We start from the raw sequence: 19069 nt of genomic DNA on the forward strand, positions 1-19069 counted from the left end.
CAAAGACTGTCACATTCAACTATTCAACTCTTTTCTATGTGTATTTTGACATATTTTGTCAATATTTTGCAATTCCTCTACTTCATTAATAATCACTAAAAACCTGTACTTTGGGATCACAATCAGAATAAGTTTGGACAGAAAAAAAATTATGAAATAGAAAGTCTTGAATGTGATGAAATATTGGTATTTTTCACTTTATTATGAGATTAATATCTGCAAATTTGTCATAAGTTAAAAAAGAGACAAAGAATAACAGGATCAGTAAATTGAAAGAAAGAACATTTTCTTTTGTATTAAGACAATCCTAGAGTGAAGTGAATATATGAACTGTTAATTTCAAAGATAAGAGACAAAGTATCTGAATTTCTTCTTTTTATTGACTTTCTGAACCAAATTATCCTTTTTTTAATCCTTCTCTAATTCTTCAGCTAATTTGGACAAAGATGCTACAGCTGGAGAAGGCAGTGATTTCTCTCCATATTCAGTTTTAACATGGTTTAAGTTGCAATGATTAACTTACAGAGGTACTGCTTCTAAAGCTGATCTATAGGTGTGTCCTACAAGAGCAGCTGAATAGGCAGAAAACAGATCAATATAACTAAAAGCAGGAAAACATAAAAGCAAAAGTTACACAGAAAGAGGATCCAGCAGGTGGAGGAATCTTTTGCAAGTGCTTTAGACTAGAATTTTCCAGCTACAAAGCTTAAGGTCAAATCTTTACATTTTTTGCAAGAAATATGAAGAGAAATACCATACCCTATGGAGACCCCCTGTCTGGGAGGTGGGGTGTGCTACACTTAGCAGGATCTTAAAAGGAGCTGAGGGAGTATTTACTCTACAAACATTCCCACCACTCTGAATTAATGATAAAACACTCAACTTCTTCAGAGATGGTCACTGCTCACTACTAAGGGAGAGCAAAAGCCAGCACTATGGGCTGTAATAGCCATGATGGAAGATTTGAGATACGAATGTTCTAGCTCTCTGTAGGACATTTTAGTAAGCCCATAGCTTTCTCAAGCTGTTATATTCTATTTAAAGATCCCATATTGGCTCTTTTGGTAGCTGTGAGGAAAAAAAATCACAGCAAAGGGGCACAGATGATAGCCCTTTTAGAAAATCAATAATCCTCTGAAATTGTCTTGTTCTATTTTAAGGAATTCAGATTCAGAGGTTGCTTAGAGGTATTTAGATCTTAGAGGTTATGTGCTGCAGTTTCAATAAAAGAAGGTGTTGGCAATGCGTGACTTCATTGCAGATTGAACCATATCAGATAGCACACATATCCTATTTTTGGAGGTTTTCCTGTGGATTGCTGGGCTGCACAGCACATTCAACAAAAGTTCAGTTTGAGACTGTAGCCAGCAATTTTGTCTGAAGAAGGAAGGGTAAAGAGAAGGAACAGAAATGATGGGCATTTTTAAATTTTGTGAAAGTATTCTTAACATTGTAAGTCAATATTTAATAAAAATCTCTTCTTGTTCCAAAGTAGAAAGATGTAAATTGTCATTATTCTACCCTTCTCTTGATTGTGAACTGGTCTCTTTTTCCATGATCAGATGAGAAAAGAGGGGAAAAAAAACACACACACTAGAAGAAAAAACAGCTGTAGGAAGCACGCAGCTAACAGCAAGAGACCAGCAGATGCCTGACAACCTGTTGAAAAGTGGTTTTTCACAACATGCAGCAGGCAATTGAATCAGGCCCTACATGTGTAAGAACTAGAAAAAGGAATGGCACAGTAGATATTCTGTAGGACATCAGTGCGATACAGTGATTGCTGTAGCTGCTACATATTTTAATATGTGCAATAATATAAATGGTAAAACTCTTTCCCCTCTGTTTTATCCTATCATTATTTTTTTGAATGTCAAGAACAGTTTCCTTTCCTAGTACAAATTATTTACAACTTTGAGGTGATGTAATTTGTTCTAACATCTGTTTATTTCAAATCCTTTTTGGTTTTGTCCATATGGTTAAGATTCTGGGCAGAAAAAAAATATTGGTATTCAAAACATTTGAAATTAGACCAAATATCCAGAGGAAGGACACAAGAAAGAGGGCTTATATAACATTTCTGGGATTTCCTGAATAGTGATCATAAAGAGTGATCATAAAATTTTGGTGGTTTTAAACTGCGACTTAAAGGAAGCCTTGTGCTTGGAGTTGGAGTGTAATTCAATCTTACTTTGCTCTCCCAGTGTCCAATGTCCCCCCATTTTGCTAGATTAATATTCACTGTTTCTTGGAATAAAAGCCAAAGCTGCTTCTACCGTTCCTCTGTCTATTCATGCTGTAGCAGAAGGTAAAAACCTATCCCATACTGCACGTAGTTGCAAGTTTTCTATAATAAGTTTACCAAATCCACAGGATCAGGCTGAAGAATGAAGCACGGAATAGAATTCTTATAAAAGGTCTGGTGCCAAATTACCGCAAAAATACACAGGACATCTGTGGTACACACTAGAAGACCTAGACTATGGGATGAATTTTAAGATTAAGACTCTTAAATTTGTAAATAGGCAATTATAATTCTGGTAAGTGTCTGAGTCCTGATTATAGCTCCAGCTGGAATGGCTGTTTAAGTTCCAGCTATTGTGGTGAGTGGCTATTCAGGAAATATGAATCTTTTGCCAAATGCCACCTGAGAAGTCTACACAGTAGCTGAGAGACAGGTGAGACACATCTGGGCACCTAAAACTGAACTAGATGCTTCTCTGTGGAAGCATTAGGCTTAAGCAAGGCACATAACAGAGGTTTTGACATTCAGCTGTGCAGAAATCTGCAAGCCTCAAACTGAGTCATGTCCTAAGGGCAATGTAGCAACATTGACACTTTTTTTAACTTCGACATTCTTTGCTCTGAACTCACTGGAGCCAAGGCTGCAGAGAAAGGGGAGGTTCATAAAGTTGCTAATTGTTTTTTGACATATTTTCTATCTGTCCCCAACAGATTACAGAACATATATGACATGAATGCAGTAACTTTTATTTTGTTTTATTTGCAGCATAATCTGCTTTTATAGGTTTCTTCTGTGGAAGTGGATGAGCTTTAGTCTCTCAGTGGGTGACCATCATCTATAGTGCGATGTGAGAATTGTACCATAATGTCTTGTGATTGTTGCTAGGGTCTCCTTTTCGACTAAACTGCAAGCTGGAATGATGGAGAAAGGGAAAAGCAGAACCCAGAGTACTGATGTGTACAGTAGCAATGCCAGATCAGGTAAGTGAGGAGGAAATACTGCTAAAATTCTGGGAGCAGCCAAGATTTCCTGATTTTCTGACATGGTATTTTTGAAATACTAAAAAACATTTTCCTCACCTTTATAGCTCCACCCTGTGTTCCCCTGCCTCTGATGTCTGTTCGGTTTACCTAGACAAATTCTGACAAGATCCCTTTGTGTGAGTTTCTTCTTTTATTTTGTGTGTTTCCAGGAAGTAATTAAGGTAATTATGAATTGAAAATGAAGAGGAGGACAAAGATCATGATGAGCTGTAAAATAATGAATATTGATTGCTAACAATGACCTCATTTTCCAAATGAAGACCTATTGGATTCTATCAGAGCTAGCTGCTGAACTTGCAGTCCATTGATTCTTTTATTTTTGATATTTTTTTCTTCTGTAGTTTTGTGTTTCTATATCTGAACAAAGTAATGCTGTTTCATTTTATGCCTTTTACAGATGTTTTCAATATGGTCTGTCTGAAGTTAGAGAAATTATGTATTTTCAGGTACTACTTAATTAAACATAGGGCTTTGAAATAATAATGTCAGCTTATTTCACCACTTCAGATGAAAGTGTATCATGTCTTTGAAAATTAAGCTGTTAGGCAAAGAAAGATTTAAAAATAAGTTGCTAATGATATTTTTCTCTTTTTTTAGGAAATGTTATCAATATCAGGAATAGATTTCTCTGTTTATTTAAAATATGTACTACTATGTTAATTACTGCTGCTGGAGAGCAAGTGCCAGCCTAAATAACATGCAAATGGTCAATGCTTTCTTCTTTTTTTTTTTCTTTTTTTTTTTAATTAGGCAGTTTTACATGTCATTCTGGAGTTTAATTAACCCATAAATTTGTTCAAGCTAGAAGCTATCATCCATCATAATTATGTACAGGACTGGGTATAATAGGAATCTAATCTCATTTCAGGTTCTGGAGTGGATATTTTGATTAAATTAGCAAACAGGGATGACAACGATAATAACAGGAATTCTTGCTGATGGTGGAATGCATCAGTAATAACTGTCTGGAAAGCTCTGCCAGACTCTTTGCCAAATACTGAAAACATTACTCTTCCTATGTAAAGCCAGAGGTGCACAAGTGAGATGCAATAGCAGAGAATGAAATTGGCCCATGCGGTAAATTATGCACCGCTTACGCACTGCTCATGCCTTGGAAAGAGAATACTCATCAGGAGCACGAGGCCAGGGCTGGGCTGCTCCCCTTCATTTCATCATGCATTGTGCCAGCCCAGGGAGCTGCATGGAAATGAGTGCCTCATTTCTGCATCACTGGTGGCCCTTGGGCTTGTGCCACCCACACTGCCGGGCCTGTGTGTCTGCCCATGAGGGGCCAGGGCAGGAGCAGGAGGTGGGAGGCAGAAATACAGTCAGGAAGGTGGGTCCTGATTTGGATACTGGGCTAGGAGGAAGATGCACTTTTTCAAAATCACACTATGCTGGTGTGGCTTAACTTCCATCTCTGTCAGATGTTATACACCATACTGGGCATGGATCCCCAAACACAACATCCTTTTATTTCAGTTTTACACACATTACAAGAATATAAATGGCAAACACTTTGACCTTCAGTCAGTAAGTATCCAGAGCATCCTCCATGGTAAGCAGTGACTGTGCATAGCAGGGGCTAAACATTTCCCCTTTTCTTTGCCCAGAGCTTTCCCCATTTAATTTAGTCATTTGAAATCTGATTATGTTCCACAAGAAACAGGAAAGGAAAATGATGATTCTTAACTCAATCAGCCGATAATGCTGGTGTGAGAGCTCTAGAGAGGAGACAATGAAATGCATTTAGAGACACAAATGCATCAGCATCTCTGATAACACTTAGACATGGCTTCTTTACAATCCCTGTCCAGGCACCATTGCTGGAATAGGAAACTGAAGGAATCTTCCTGTTTTATTTAAAAGGCTGAAATAGGGCATGTTCTCCCAGTCAATGGCTTTTCTATAGGAGTTAACAAAAATATTCTGAAGGCATACCATGCTCTTAGCAGTTCTGATCGATAAATATGATCAATAGTCTAGTAACTGTACATTTATAATTATTTTATGATTCTATTACAAGGGCTATTTAGGTATTTTTATACAGACATTTCATTGAAAATTTTATAATCCTTTTTTCCCTCTCAGGCTTTTATATTGTTCTTCAACTGGTTACTTTAAATAATCATATGACCTTGAGATATTTAACAGTAAAAGATGAATGCTTATAAGTGAGCTAACAGCACACAAAGAACAGGATTTTCTTCATAAAGTACACAGCTTCACTAGCAAAGCACTTGGGTACCTTGTTTCTGTAGAATGGGAATGAGCATTGGTCAGTGATGACTGGATCTTACCTCTAAGCCTAAAAAAAAAGTACCTGAGTGGTGATCTGCAGGAAAAGTGCTCTCACTGATTTTTAAGGGAAAATACATTTTTGAAATCATATAGTAAAAAATGTACTGTTTTCTGGAGGAAAACTGACAGTGATCTCTGCTGAAGTTTTATAAAGCAGGAGTGACTGAGTCAATCGATGGAGTTTATATGACAGAGATAATAATTAAGGCAGGCCCTTAATTTGGAGTGTGGAAACTACTCTCATTAGTGCACCATCTAGTGGGATCATGGGGAAAACACCCACACGTAGCAATGCTAATAAAAATAGCCTAGTAAAAATAGATTGACTGTGTATACAGCATTTCTGCAGCAAAAAGCCATATCAGAATGGTTTTTTTCCTTAGTAACATCAGTTCATGAAAGTGAGAAAATGACACTTCCAACCATCAATTAACATAAGAACTCTATGTAGGCATACAAGTCTCGGAGTCAATGCTGTCTCTCAGCATGCGTTGAGACCCAGCAAGAATCACCCATGTAAGGTAAAGGGTAGTGTTGCCTATTTCTTAACTTAACTTTAACTTAACCCTCCACTGTGTTTGCAGTTTATTAGACTTCTCTGTTATTATTGGGTTAGGATGTCTAGCGAGTTTTCCACTGCTTCAGCTATTTCTAAGTCTTAGCAACGACCAAGATCTATGATGAAGCAGAATTAAACTCGTGCTTCCCAGTTTCTTCAGCTCTTCCCCAGGCGAGGCTGGGCAGTGCGGAGGAGGCGGCATTCCCAGCAATCGGGTGCTCCAGGCTGTTTGCTCCGTGCTATTTAATGCGCACGGGGGTATCCTGCAAACGAAGCTGCTCAGCCCCGGGGCTCCGGGGACGGTTTGGCCCTGTCATTGTCCCTCTGAAGAAGTGGGGAGGATGTAGAAATTCCTCAAATGCTGTGCATGTAGCCTAGAAGTTCACCTGTCACTTCCCAGGGGGCTGGGCCAGGAGGAGCCCTGGCGCTGTGGCTACACAGCATCCTCCTTGTCCTCCCGAGCCCGGTACCGGCAGCAGCGGGAATCCATCCTTCGTTTTTCATGCTCCCGGCATCGCCTGTCCCCTCTCCCAGCTGTCTATCGTGTACCTCAGCATTCAAAGGCACCTTTAAAGAGATCTACGATTCCCCACTCACTCTCTTTGAATTGTCCATTCCCCTTTAGAGAAGAAATGACCCAAACTGAAGGCGAGGCTGCCAAAACAGGCTACTAACATAGTAACATCGTATTTTTTCACTGCGATACCGTATCCTTGCCCATATTTTCCCCTTGCTTCCTGATACAAAAGCATCCTTTTCCTAAATTACACTCTCCCCTCCCTTCAGCCTATTTTTTTTCCATTCGCATAGGGCTGCGGCTGCCGGGGTTGCCCCGTTCCCCTCGGCAGCCGGTCAGCAGCAGGGTTCATCCCGCAGGCCCGGGCGAAGCCGCGCCTCAGGGACCGCCCGGCCCCGCTCTCGCAGCCGCCCGGGCGGGGCCGCGCCTCCCCCGTCACGGCGGGGCGGGCAGGCGCCGGCCCGGCCCCCCCCTCCACGCCCTGCACCGCCACCGCCCCCCGCCGCACCCCAGGAGCGGCTTCGTCTGGCCGGGTAAGAGCCGCGGGAGCTCCGCTGGGGCGCCGGGGGTGCCGCCCGCCGAAGCCGTGAGGGGCCAGGGCGGCCTCCGGCCAGCCGGGGAGGGGCTGTCAGGCGCGGGGAGCCTGTCGGAGGGCGGCGGGAAGGGCCTCGCCGGCGCCGGGGCCGCGCCCCCGTGCCCGGCCGTGGGGCGAGCGGGGCGGCTGTGGGCGAGGCGGGGCTGGCGGGGCCGGGGCCGCCAGGGGAGCGCGGTGTTGGAGCGCGGGCGGTGGTGCCGGCACCAGCTCCTTTCCCCGCACCCTCCCCTGTGACACCCGCGGTACCGGGGCTTGGGGCTCGGCGATGCTCTCGGGGGAGGGTCGAGGCCTATAGCAGGTGTTTTATAGAAGCTGGAGTGGAGCCGTAGGCTAGGACGGCCACCCCCGCCTTGTGGAAATGCTCCCCTTGCTGTTCCAGGTCCGAGGCGAGCATGTCAGCGGGAGGAGGGGACATGATAAAAGTGGCCGATGTAAATAGTGAGCCCGGGCCTGGCGCGCCGGCCGGCGTTATCGCTGTTTTCCTGGTGAATCACTCGCCGCGGCATCAGGAACGGGCGCTCCTTCAAAGTCAGCAATTCAGTGGAAGGTTTCACTCCGCCTGGCATGCAGTTCAGGGCACTGCATCTTAACTGCAGAATCCCAGTGATAAAATCTCAGGATACCTGGCCAGAAGCAATGTGCGCCAGTGCTGTGAGCCCCTCCACAAGCCGTTCAAAGGCAGAGGGCGAGTGGAGCCCTCCTGACGGGTCATGATAGAGGCTTGTGCTTTGCCGGCAGTGCAGCCCTTCTGCTTGGAGCCTGGGGACAATGCAATTGCTCTTAATGGGAAAGAAGGAAAAGGGGACCAAAAAATGAGTTAAAATACGTTTAAATTAGAAGAAAGTGGTGCTGAATGGTGGCATTGTTATAACCTGTGTCTGCGTTTGCTTCACGAAGACGCCTTTTGTAGTCTTGGGAAGAATATGAGGTAGCACTCTTCTTGGTGGCTTATGCTGAAGTGAAACTCTTGAGAGAGAAGAAAGGAGATCACAGGCTCTATGTAGTCATTAGCACCCTGGTAGGCTTCAGAGACAGTCGGCATGCATTGCAATCAGGCTTTGTGCAAAGGTAACTTTTCCCTTGGTGTTCTTGATCTGAGCACTTGGTTCAATATGAACAAGCTACTGTGAGGGAGAATTGGGTGAGAACAAACAGCACACCAGATATGTCAGGCTTCTCATCCATCTTCCTTTTCCCACAAGATGTTGTTTGCCTACCAGCTGCAGAAGAAACTGGGCACTTTGAAATGGTCATCTCAGGTCCATTTTCAGACTTCCCATTCCCTTTCTTCTGTTCCCTCTCTTCCCTCATGGTTCCAGTCTCCTGTGTTCATTTTCCTATTCCTTGCTTCATCGTAAGGCCTTTAAATGCCTTGTGTGCTCCTAGGAAACATAATTCTCTTAAGGCATTTTGCCAAGCACTAACATGTTTTCTTAGACTTGTGAAAGCTATGCGCTTCCTTCACCTAGTTCATCATAAATATCAGTGTGGATGAATCAGACAATTATAAGCATGTTAATTTTTATCCATATGTGCTAAGCCTTGGTGATGCATTAGGCCTAGTAGAATTTCAAGCTTCTGTAATTTAGTTTTTCCTGCTGAGCAGTTTAAATGTCACTGCTTTAAATTGCATCTTTGTTCAAGAGAATAATTTTTAGGAAAAATTACTAAAACACTGACCAGTGGCACAATTTAATAATTACTTCAAAAAACCCCAAACATAGAGCTGTTAGATGATGCAAGCGTGGTTTTGGTAGATTTCAGCACCAGTAAGGTGGCAAGGCTAAGGGAATTGTGCAGTAGGAAGTGGGTAGGAAGTTACCTTTTGACATCTCTTCTGTTAGTGTTGATACAATTTAAGTAAACTTTGCTTTTTCGTACCATATATGGATTTAAGTTTGACTCCTACATGAAACTAGAGGATAAAAAAAAATAAATCGGAAACTTTTCTTTTAAGAAGGCAAAAAGAATTTTGTTTTACTGCTACTTTGTTTGCATATTTGTTATGCTCCACGGTATGGAGTCCTTCAGCCTGCCCGTGGACCAGGATTGGAGCTGTAAACACAGAAAGTGGGAAATGTAGCATCAGTCTCTAAATATTTTAGCTTAAGTATAAAGGAAAAAAATACACAAGTCCAGGAAGAAAATTAAACCTCCCTCATCCCCTAGCAAAAATAATGACAGTTTTAATGCTGACCTGTATCTTACTAAGTCAGTTGCTATGAATCAGGTATGAGAATCCCTCAGGTGCTGTAGCAGGAGGTCTTTATCTTTTCTGTAGCTAACATTGTGACTTGTTGAAATTTTTCCCCAAGTTTTTCAGGAGTTTATGACTTTTGCCTGTGTTTTTACCCTCCTTGAATAATTTTGCGCTTCTGTTTTTTCGGAGGGGTAGTTTATAAAGGAAGCCACATATTGCTTAGGAGAAGCTTTGTTACTGTGACCTTTATTTAGGAAAAAAAAAAAAAAAACCCTGTAAGGAAAGCCCCATGACTTCCTTCTGGATACTTAAAGGCATAAAATCAGATTTAAATTTTCAAGTGTTCTATGGAATGCAGTATGTACTTTTTGCTTTCTGAAACTTAAGGGTCCATGTAAGCATTTCTAGGTCCTAGTGCTACAATATTGATCAAACAGTAAAACTATTACTTAAGGGTTTTATCCTAATGTATCTGGGCTAGATTTCTTGGAGAAGGATTCTTTGAATATCTAAATGAGAAAATAAAGAGTAGATTAGGCGCTTGTTGACTGTAGCTGACTGGAGTCTGCAAAATATTTGTGTGACTGCTGTGAAATCTGACATGTTCAGTGCTTGTCACATCACTTCCTTTTGTCCTGACAGAGCTTTCAGGAATGACACTGGGGAGCTGCTTAGATGTGGAGACTTTCTTGTCTCTACATCCATAGCTGATGGAAAAGTGGATTTTTTCTAATGCCTGCCAAACACCTTTATAGAAAATATGTTGATATTAAGGTTGATTTTTTGTTTTGGTATGGAGTGATCATGTGATGTAGGAACTAGTTAATGCAGAAATTATGAGAAATGTATTCAGTCCTTTGGATTCTTTAAACTGCAATGTACAGTGAGGTCCTGCTTCAGTTAGTGTTAATAAAATGTTCTGATTTTTCATTTCATTTGTGCCTGTAGTTCCTTGGACTTTCTACAGAAGCTTGACAAGATGAATTGGCATTAGGTAAACTCCTATTCAGAGGCAGAGATGTTGAGCAGAAGATAAAATATACAATCAGAAACTCACACCTGACTGAAACTTTTAGAGGAACTGAAGACTACCACAAGTGCAGCTCCGTTCCAGTTTGAAGGTGAAGTGCACTTCCTGCAACTGCAGCAGGCTTTTAACTTCCCTGTTTTGTAAGTTGTGCAGCCAGTCATACCAAAATATGTCATGACAGAGTAGGTAAATGCTGTGAAAGTGAAAAGGGGTAATTTCTATGGAAATTCAGTGTCTTGATGAATGCTCCTATCATTGTGGACAGAAGGAAGTGCTTGGTGGATGCCTGTTTTGTTTCTTGGTGCTTTGAAACCCTGACCTTGTCTAGGTCATTAGCAGTTGACTTTCCAAGGGCTCAGCTTATCTGTGTTTTCAGAGGAGTTTGAGTAACTCAGCACTAACAAGTGAAGAGGTTGTGAGTGGAAATAGTGTTCCTCTGGTTCTAATGCCCGTGTTACTGTGAGAACTAGAGGGAGAAAGTGTGGTGAAGACTGGAAGGTGATGACAGCTAATGGCTGTCCTCTTACCTCTCTTTGTCTTTTCCTCAGACCAGTTGCCTACTCTGTCACTAACCTGTATTATTGAAATAGTCAGGAATAGCTCTATTAATGGAAGAATGTGCATGGAGTAAACCAGCTGTGAATTTACATGGCTATCCTAAAATTTACTGCAAATCTCAATCCTTAAGTATGTGGGTTGATAAAATGAATTGTGTCAACAATTAGAGCTACATGTGCAGATGAAAAGCTGAACTATATCCTATGGACTTTTCAGTCTGTCATCTGAACATCTTGCTATCTGTTGTGTTTCGCTGTAGTAGAAAGTTGAAAATTCTTATGTGTTGAATAATCTGTACATTTGTCAGTGGGGTGTAACTTCTTTAAAGATAATTAACTGTTAGCTGTAGAAATTTGCAAGACAAAGAAAAGCAGTAACTGCTTTTGTCAAGACTTGGATGAAATATTCAGTGCATATCTCTTGATTGTAAAGGTGTTCCTGAGAACAGTGTTAGAGGCAGCTGTTTGGCAAACATAAATACAAAAGAAGAAAAACCAATCATGAAACACTATTTTAGTTAATTCTACACAAGGTAGCTCGGCCTTTTGCCATCTCTTCTTAGCAGTGATATTTTAACATTTCCATTAAACGTACGCTTAATTTTTAACATTAAATATAATATTTAACTAAAAAGTTTTTTAGTCAGTAGCATTGTAGTTAGCATGCTACTAAGGTATCTAGAAATAGTCATAACTTTTAAAGAAACCTGTCAGCAGTTCTAAGAAATCTTTTTCAAACTTAGTTTTTAGGTGGTTTCTTTGGATTTTATGCCTATGATTGATTGTATTTTTCACTGAATAGATTTCCTTACTTAGTCAATCCACCAAGATATAGAGCCATTTATTTGCTGTAAAGTTTGCGTGGGTTTGGTCTTACAATAAAAATTCAGTGCAATGTTGCCTAGAGTTTCCAAAAAGCTCAAGGGTTGTAATGCCAGCCTTGGCCCAGATAAGTGGGATTTATGCTGACTGCCTGACTGACTCCAGACTTTAGTCAAAATAAGTTGAATCTGCATGTGGTACAGACAAAGACAGGAAACGACATTGCAGACAGCTATCATGACTCTCAGGCAGCAGTGCAGCAAGTAGAAAAGTACAAATACGCTCCCTGTCGCCTCGTCTGCAGTCAGGTTGTTCATTACAAGGGGATACCTCAGGGGCTGAAGACTCCAAGCAGGGTTTAGGATCATAGTGAAGCAGCCATTTCAAAATCATGCAGGGTTTGTCTTCACACTAGCAGCAGCTTTTTCATGGGGCACAGGTGTTGTCACCTGCAGGGCAGCAGGGGTGGGCCTGACCTATGTGGTTACATCCTGGTGAAGTTTTGGTGGGATGTACAATGTCAGGACCAGTCCAGTGTCTTGGCTCCACTAGAGATCGTTTTGTGTTACAGAGATATGAAACCAGTTGTGTTTTAAAACAGTCAGGGTATTGCTGCCCAGGCATTTCCAAAGGAAATATTTGGCAACAAGGACTGTTAATTATTTGTATTTAAAAAGAAGTTTATAAGGACTTGAGTTTGCAAATTGTAGCACAGCTGCTGTCATACTTGACAGATCAGTTGGCCTTTTCATTTCCTTCTTTTCACACAGTAAATGTTCTTTCTTTTTCTCTATACCTGAAACTGAGTTTTAGTGGTGTCACTTAACCAGAAGCTGATGTGCCACGAAAAAAGGACTTTGCTTGGAAGGCACATGGTTTGGGCTGAACAGTGGAAATGTGGGGAAGTGGTGAAGTTAAAATGTTCAACCTGTGAAGGTGACGTGCAGAAGAGCACAGCTTGGATGAAATTGTGGGATTGTGTTGGATGTGTATATGCTTGATCATTTCGCATTCTCATTGCAGAACAGATAAACTTCCAGTTTTGATTCCACAGGTATTGTAATCCATGTCTTGTTAATTTCAATTTAGGATATGAGCACATGAACTTGTGCTCAAAATTGATCTGTTTTGGTGGGAAAACACCCCTAAAAATGTGTTTGAATACCCAGGTCGTTGAAAAATGAATTCATATTGACAAACACAGCACCTGAAACAGGATGAAGTGCTAATTTGTAGAATTTAGGTGACACTGGGTTAAACCAAAACTGAAGTTGATACAAATGATTGGTGTTTAGAGGAAACTGGGTGCTGCTTTTTTTCTGATGTCTTGTGTGATATCTGCTGAGTTTTTTTTCACAGTGGTTACTTATGCTGGATTGTACTGGGATGGGTGATATATGATATGTTAATAACAATATAATTGGTTTGGGATGTAATTCTTCAGAAGGTTTGGCATTTTCAGATTAAACATACAGCTCTTTTTTTTTTTTCTGGAAGGCAGTAAATGAAAATTACACTCTTTCTTTGATTACAGTGGGGAAAATGCATAAGTAGTTTGAGAAAGAATAAACTCTATCTTTGAAGTACATTGCTTTTGGAGAGGATGAATATTAGTGTATGGAGTTTTGTTTAATCTCCTCCCATGTGTTCCTTAAGAAGTTGAAGACTTTATAAACCAATGACCAAAACATAACTATTGTTTCCTGTAGGTAGAGACTGCCTGTCATTTTCCTGTTGTTGGATGACTGTGACAGCAGATCTACTCAGCCATGTCGTACGGACCAGGTTTTGGGGATCATAATCAACTAGCCCAACGCATAACTTCTAACATCCAGAAGATCACACAATGCTGTAAGTTGCATTTGTGCATGTTTTGTGTAAAATTTTATTAATGGTGGTGCCCCCATTCAAGGTGAGTTTCTCAGATTCATTCATGGGAATTAACTCTGACTCTGCCTACTCATTTGGCAGGCTTGTGGCACCCCACTCAGCATGTGCATTCCTTCCTTCATGTGTGTGGTTAGCAGTGATCTGCCATGGCAAGTGCAGTGTATTATCAGTCTGTATTCAGTTTTGTCCTGGCACTTAAAGGGCATTTTAAGATGGTAAGCTGAGGTGTTTGATGAGCAAGGATTGCATCAAATATTCATTGAAGCTTGAATTTTTTAGCAGGGACAGAAGCTGTGGCCTTGCAGCTTCCCCTTGTCCCTTGTATTAGATATGTAAATAAGATTCTGCAAGTTTTAATATACCAGTGCTTAGTTTCATGCTACTTAGTATTTTTTATCCACCAAACTGGGGTATTCCAGCTAGAGGTTAATTAGGCTGCTGGGATTTGCAATCTTTTTTCCTTTTTCCACCATTTTCCATTTTACGAAGCAAATGCAACTTGATTCACAAATTTGTAAAGTATATGGTTCATCAGAAGGCAGGTAGTCATGAACAGCACCTGGCTAGTTGTGGTACATGTGTTTTATATTGTGCAGGATGCAGAGTGCTTGCAGAAATGGGTATTTAATGTTAAAACTTCAAATTAATTCTGGACAATAAAGTATGTCAGTTTTTATCAAAATTTTGATCTTTGCTTTGCAAAACAAGTGCTAGAAATGGGTATTTGTAGCACAGGTGAGTGGCACAGATTGGATTTTTTTCTATTTTTTCAGTTCCATTTTATATTTTCTTCCAGAAATAATTTCTTAAGATCTCAACAGGAACAAGACAGGGACAAGAACTGCAGTTTTGCTTTATTGAAATGTTTCTGTACTTCAGGGTTTCATACTTCAGGTATTTCCACAAACTAAAGTTAACAAACCAACTCTGTAAAAGTCCTTACGCTTTATTTCCTAAAATCTACTCAGTGAATTCATTCAGTCTGATGGCTTCTAACTTGGTCTTCCAGAGGCAGCTGCCAACCTGAGGCTCCAAGATGTAAAAGAACATTTCTGTCAGGTGAAAACGTAAAGTCAGTGATTGAAACTGGAGTATTGTGAAAGTTGCTGAACATAATTAACCATCTTGTGCTGGACTTGGTGATTCCTTAATCTCATCTTTCCCCTTCCTCCTTCTTCCTTCTTCCTTCCTTCTCTTCCTTCTTCCTCCCCAAGGCACGCTAAGAGCAAGCTGCCCATAGATAGATAGAAGATATGCCAGGAGAGTTATCTGCTGTCCTGCTGTCTTTGGTATTTTGAGATTTAGATGGCTAAAGTCTGAGCATTAGATAGTTGCTACTGCCATGCAAAGACCCGAGCCCAAATGTCTCCTGGCCCCACTGCTGCATGGCTTCAGAAACAGGAGCTTTGCTCTGAAAAGCTCCAGACAAGCACTTTTCTAGTTCTGGCAGGGACACAGTTGGATTCCATCTCTTGCTCTTCTGTACATCAGACTGAACTGTAACCACTCAGTTACTCTTGCAGTCCATTCTCTGCTAGATTTTATGAGGATCTGGATCCTATGGACATCCTGAATGTGTTTCCTGAACTGAGGTCTCTAAGGACTTAAGGACTCCTTTCTAGCCTTTTTTTCCTGTGTGTAATACCTGTCCAGCTTTCTATTGGAATGTGTGAGCTGTAGGGACTTCCAGGTCAGATGGGAAGAAATAAACCTGCAAGCTTAGGCACCTATAGTGCTAGTGAGATGCTGAGCATGTCTTTTTAGACTGCAATTTATCATCTTGGTTAGGAAGGAAGGGGGAGAGGCACAGGAATTTTGACCCTAAATGCATGGGTTTCCATCAATGCAGTTGACTTGGTCTTGCTCTTCTGCCCAGACATGCTAAGCATTTGTGAGAGGCATCAACACATTTGAATTCTTCTTGGTTAACCTGGAGGTGTGTAGATGCTCTGGTTTTCAGCGAGATCAATAGAGGAAGATAATTTCATTTCAGATCACCAGGCTACTTCAGGAGGTACCTTGAAACTAGTTCACACTTCTGCTAACATGCAAGCAAAGTGGGAACAGAGATGGAGATGAGATACAGATTAGTTGAAAGGAAACTGTCCCTTCCAGCTATAAGCTGGCCCTTGAACTTGTTGGAGAAATACAGAATTTCCTATATTAGATAACATTGTGCAGCCAAGATTTTGTAATACACCAGAGTTTATAGGAAGTAGCATGGGTGAGAACAGCAATTTTTAACATTTCTTCAAGGTTGAATTGTTACATACTCGCCTTCCAAGTAATAAATCTGATCAGTTTAAGATAAAATACATGTATTAAGTACCTCACACTTCATAATGCATGGGCAGGATGCTGCTGCTGTATTAATACTCTAATTTCTTTTCTAGTTCATCTAGCCCACTGTTACTGATTGACTAGGAAAGCTCCTCTCTATGCTGGTTTAACACAGTACTTCAATAATTATATCAGTTGCAAGATAGTATTCTTTTTGGTTTGGATTGTTCTTTGTTAATGGAAGGGCCTACATTTGTGTTTGGTAACATGTTAGCCTTTGAACTTTGAAGAACAGATATTTTTATCTGTTGATCCAATCATGCCGTTGATTGGTTGAAGATGTGTTGAGAGCTATAAATTGCTTCTGTCTTGTACAAACCTTTGTTTGAATACTGCAATAAATGCTATCTGTACTGGGCTGTTTGAGTTTCTTTGGAGGAAAGGATGTTAGTGAGTCCTTTTTAGGACCTTGAAGATTGAAACTGAGCTATCTAACGGGAAGCAGCATGTGCTGCTGTCTGTACTGTGAGTTCTCTTACACTTGCCTGTGTTTGAGATCCCCAACCCCAGAACATTCTGTGTATAGAAGCTTCTCTCAGCTGTTCTCTAGAGAAGGATGTGCTTCTTTTGTTTCACATTTCCAGCATTTCTGCAGATATGAGTGATTATAACATCACTTAACAACATCTAGAGAACAATCTGCTTTCCTCAGCCTGAAACTCACATTTTATCAGTGACATCTCTGAGCTGAGATTTAGGGAACTAGTCTGTGGGGTATTTCTCTGTTACTTTTGTTACAACTGTTTCACTGAGAAGCTGGAGTTGCAAAACTTAAGGCTGCCCTTGATATCCGAAGAGAGTGGCAGGGCTCAGGCAGGAGAGGGAGAGTTGGGCTCTCAGACCCACTCTTGGAGTTTTTAGAGTATCCATGTGACTCTGAGCAGTGCTCTGAAGTCTGGAGAGTATGAATCACATGTGCTCGAATGAGCTGCAGTGCTGTGTGCTGAACCGCGGTGGGTCAGCGATGCCTGCAAGCCATGTCTCACTGGTTTGGTTTCAGGTCTGTGTTAACAGTGATGAGAAGCAGATCTTCAAACAGCTAAGGGAACTTTGTATTGAAATAATAAAGCCAAAGAAGTGTATAATGAGCTAGATTTGGGCAGCTGTTAAATTTCTGTTTTACTAGAATGCAACTGATGGTTAAGGTTTGATGATCTGTCTGGATTCTAGTCCAAAGTAACTGCAATTCTCATTCCAGGCCTATATTATATCTGTTTATAAAATCTAAGTGACCTATGTTTCATATTTTGAAAGGCCAGTGCATTTAAAGGTGGTTGAGTTTTATCCCTAACTTTCTGAATACAGAAAACAAAAATATGGAGGAGAGAATGTATGGAAGAATATATGCAGGATGTAAAACTCCAACCTGTCTGGCCTTTGCAGACAGAGAACCTATTATCAAGGTGGTTTAATCAGTGTTTACTGAAGGAGCAGTTGTTCTAGAACTGGATTTCACAGGTAGCACTCTCACTTATTTGGTAGCTTAATGGCAGTGCTATTAACTTGAGACAATTCTGAATGCCTTCCTGAAATATTTCCTCTTGGTTGCTTTTTTACAGCAACTGGATAGACAAGGAATGAGTGTGATGCACAAGATGAGCTATCAAAATATATTTCTCTGTGACAAAACAAATTCTGCCTGCTTCCAAAACTGTATTTCTAACAGCCATGTTCATTTACCCTGCTGGGATATGCCTAGGAGGATGAGTGCATTGAATCCATATGTGAGTGCATTGAATCCATATGTGATTGGTTTTTGTTTGTTTGTTTGTTTGTTTTTTTGGTTTTTTTTTCTCTCCCTCTCTTTTGGAAGGGCATACAATTGTACAAATCTGATCTTGCAATTGGTACAGAAAGTACCCGTCTGTACTTTCCAAGATGAAAGTACATTAAGCGAAACAAACAAAAAGCCTGATTTAAAGGCTTTAAAATGTGTAACTTTCAGACTTCTCACAACTGAAGATGAGAGGGAGCAGTTCTTTGAAATCTGACCATTTTCTGCATTTTAAAGAATTGATTCTCTTTGTGTGGCTAAAAGAGGGAAAGCATTATATTTAAAAAGATGTTCCCAAGAGGGAGAAAAATGGTAGTTGCATTCCTCTACAGGAGTAACTCCACAGTTATAAAAGTAGGAAGGATACTGTTAGAGGAGTAGGTGCCTCTTCTGCTCAGCTGGAAAGATTTGACTCAAGTCTCTGACAGGAACTGTGCAAGAAGTAGCCAGCCATGCTTTTTCCTCTCCCCATATACTTAAATAACTCTGCTGTGTGTGGGTCATTGAGGAAGCAGGCTAGTATGCCTTTGTTTTGCTCTGTAGTTAATATTTTATTTGTAGCTACTAAATATGTTTTTGAGAGCAGTTCCTGAAAACAAGTAAGAATGGTGCAGGCTAGATAAGTAACTATCAAGTCTCCACTGGCATCTTGAGCTGGGCTTCGTGAGCTGTCCATTTAGAAGCAGTTTAGAATGCTCGGGAATGCCTAGGCTTTTGCTTGGGAACATAGAACAAAGCCTGATACTTGTAAAATATACCCAGTCTTTGGGTTTTAAAAGACTTCTTTTAAAGCACCTTTTTTTTTGTTTGCAAACAGTAAGCAAGCAGCTAGAGAACCTACACTAACTGTAGTAATGCATTCATATTCCTTCCACACCAAAGCCTTCCTTTGCTTGCCAGCTCCTCCAGGTTGTGTCAGTGTTTTGTGCAGAGTTGGTTGCAAAGCCAGTAAGAATGGTGTAATCTACCCTTGCTCAGTATTGGTACAGTAGATCACTGCTAGAATATTTGACTTGTTCATTCACACTAAAGATCAGCCCAGCTCAACAAACACATTCTCTGCATGCTTCAAGGTAATAAAAATAAAATAAAATTCAGTAGCCACAATCCACATACGGTTGGAGGGGGTCTGGCTGACTTTGAGAGATACTTTCTCATAGGGACTTCTGCTTTCTGCTGACTTCCTTTGCTGTTTG

At 40.8% G+C, this 19069-nt stretch overlaps 1 protein-coding gene across 5 annotated transcripts in view; it reads left to right on the forward strand.

Moving 5' to 3' along the window:
• The first annotated feature begins 7090 nt into the window (after window positions 1-7090).
• Window positions 7091-19069, forward strand: part of STX7 (syntaxin 7) — a 30894-nt gene continuing 18915 nt past the window's right edge. Inside the window, exons 1-4 of one of the 5 annotated variants that reach the window (XM_088053359.1) lie at window positions 7144-7198; window positions 10409-10581; window positions 12893-12923; window positions 13579-13720. In XM_088053359.1, the coding sequence (XP_087909485.1) occupies window positions 13639-13720 (82 nt within the window). In that variant the 5' untranslated portion in view covers window positions 7144-7198; window positions 10409-10581; window positions 12893-12923; window positions 13579-13638. Of the gene's footprint in view, window positions 7199-7595; window positions 8329-10408; window positions 10631-12892; window positions 12924-13578; window positions 13721-19069 lie in introns of those variants that run through there. The other 4 variants (XM_014263690.2, XM_014263688.2, XM_088053358.1 and 1 more) reach the window with 4 other exon arrangements.

Source organism: Pseudopodoces humilis, chromosome 3 (genome assembly GCF_049639895.1).
Source record: "Pseudopodoces humilis isolate 2021_Gansu_Grassland_sample_001 chromosome 3, ASM4963989v1, whole genome shotgun sequence".
NCBI lineage: Eukaryota > Metazoa > Chordata > Aves > Passeriformes > Paridae > Pseudopodoces > Pseudopodoces humilis.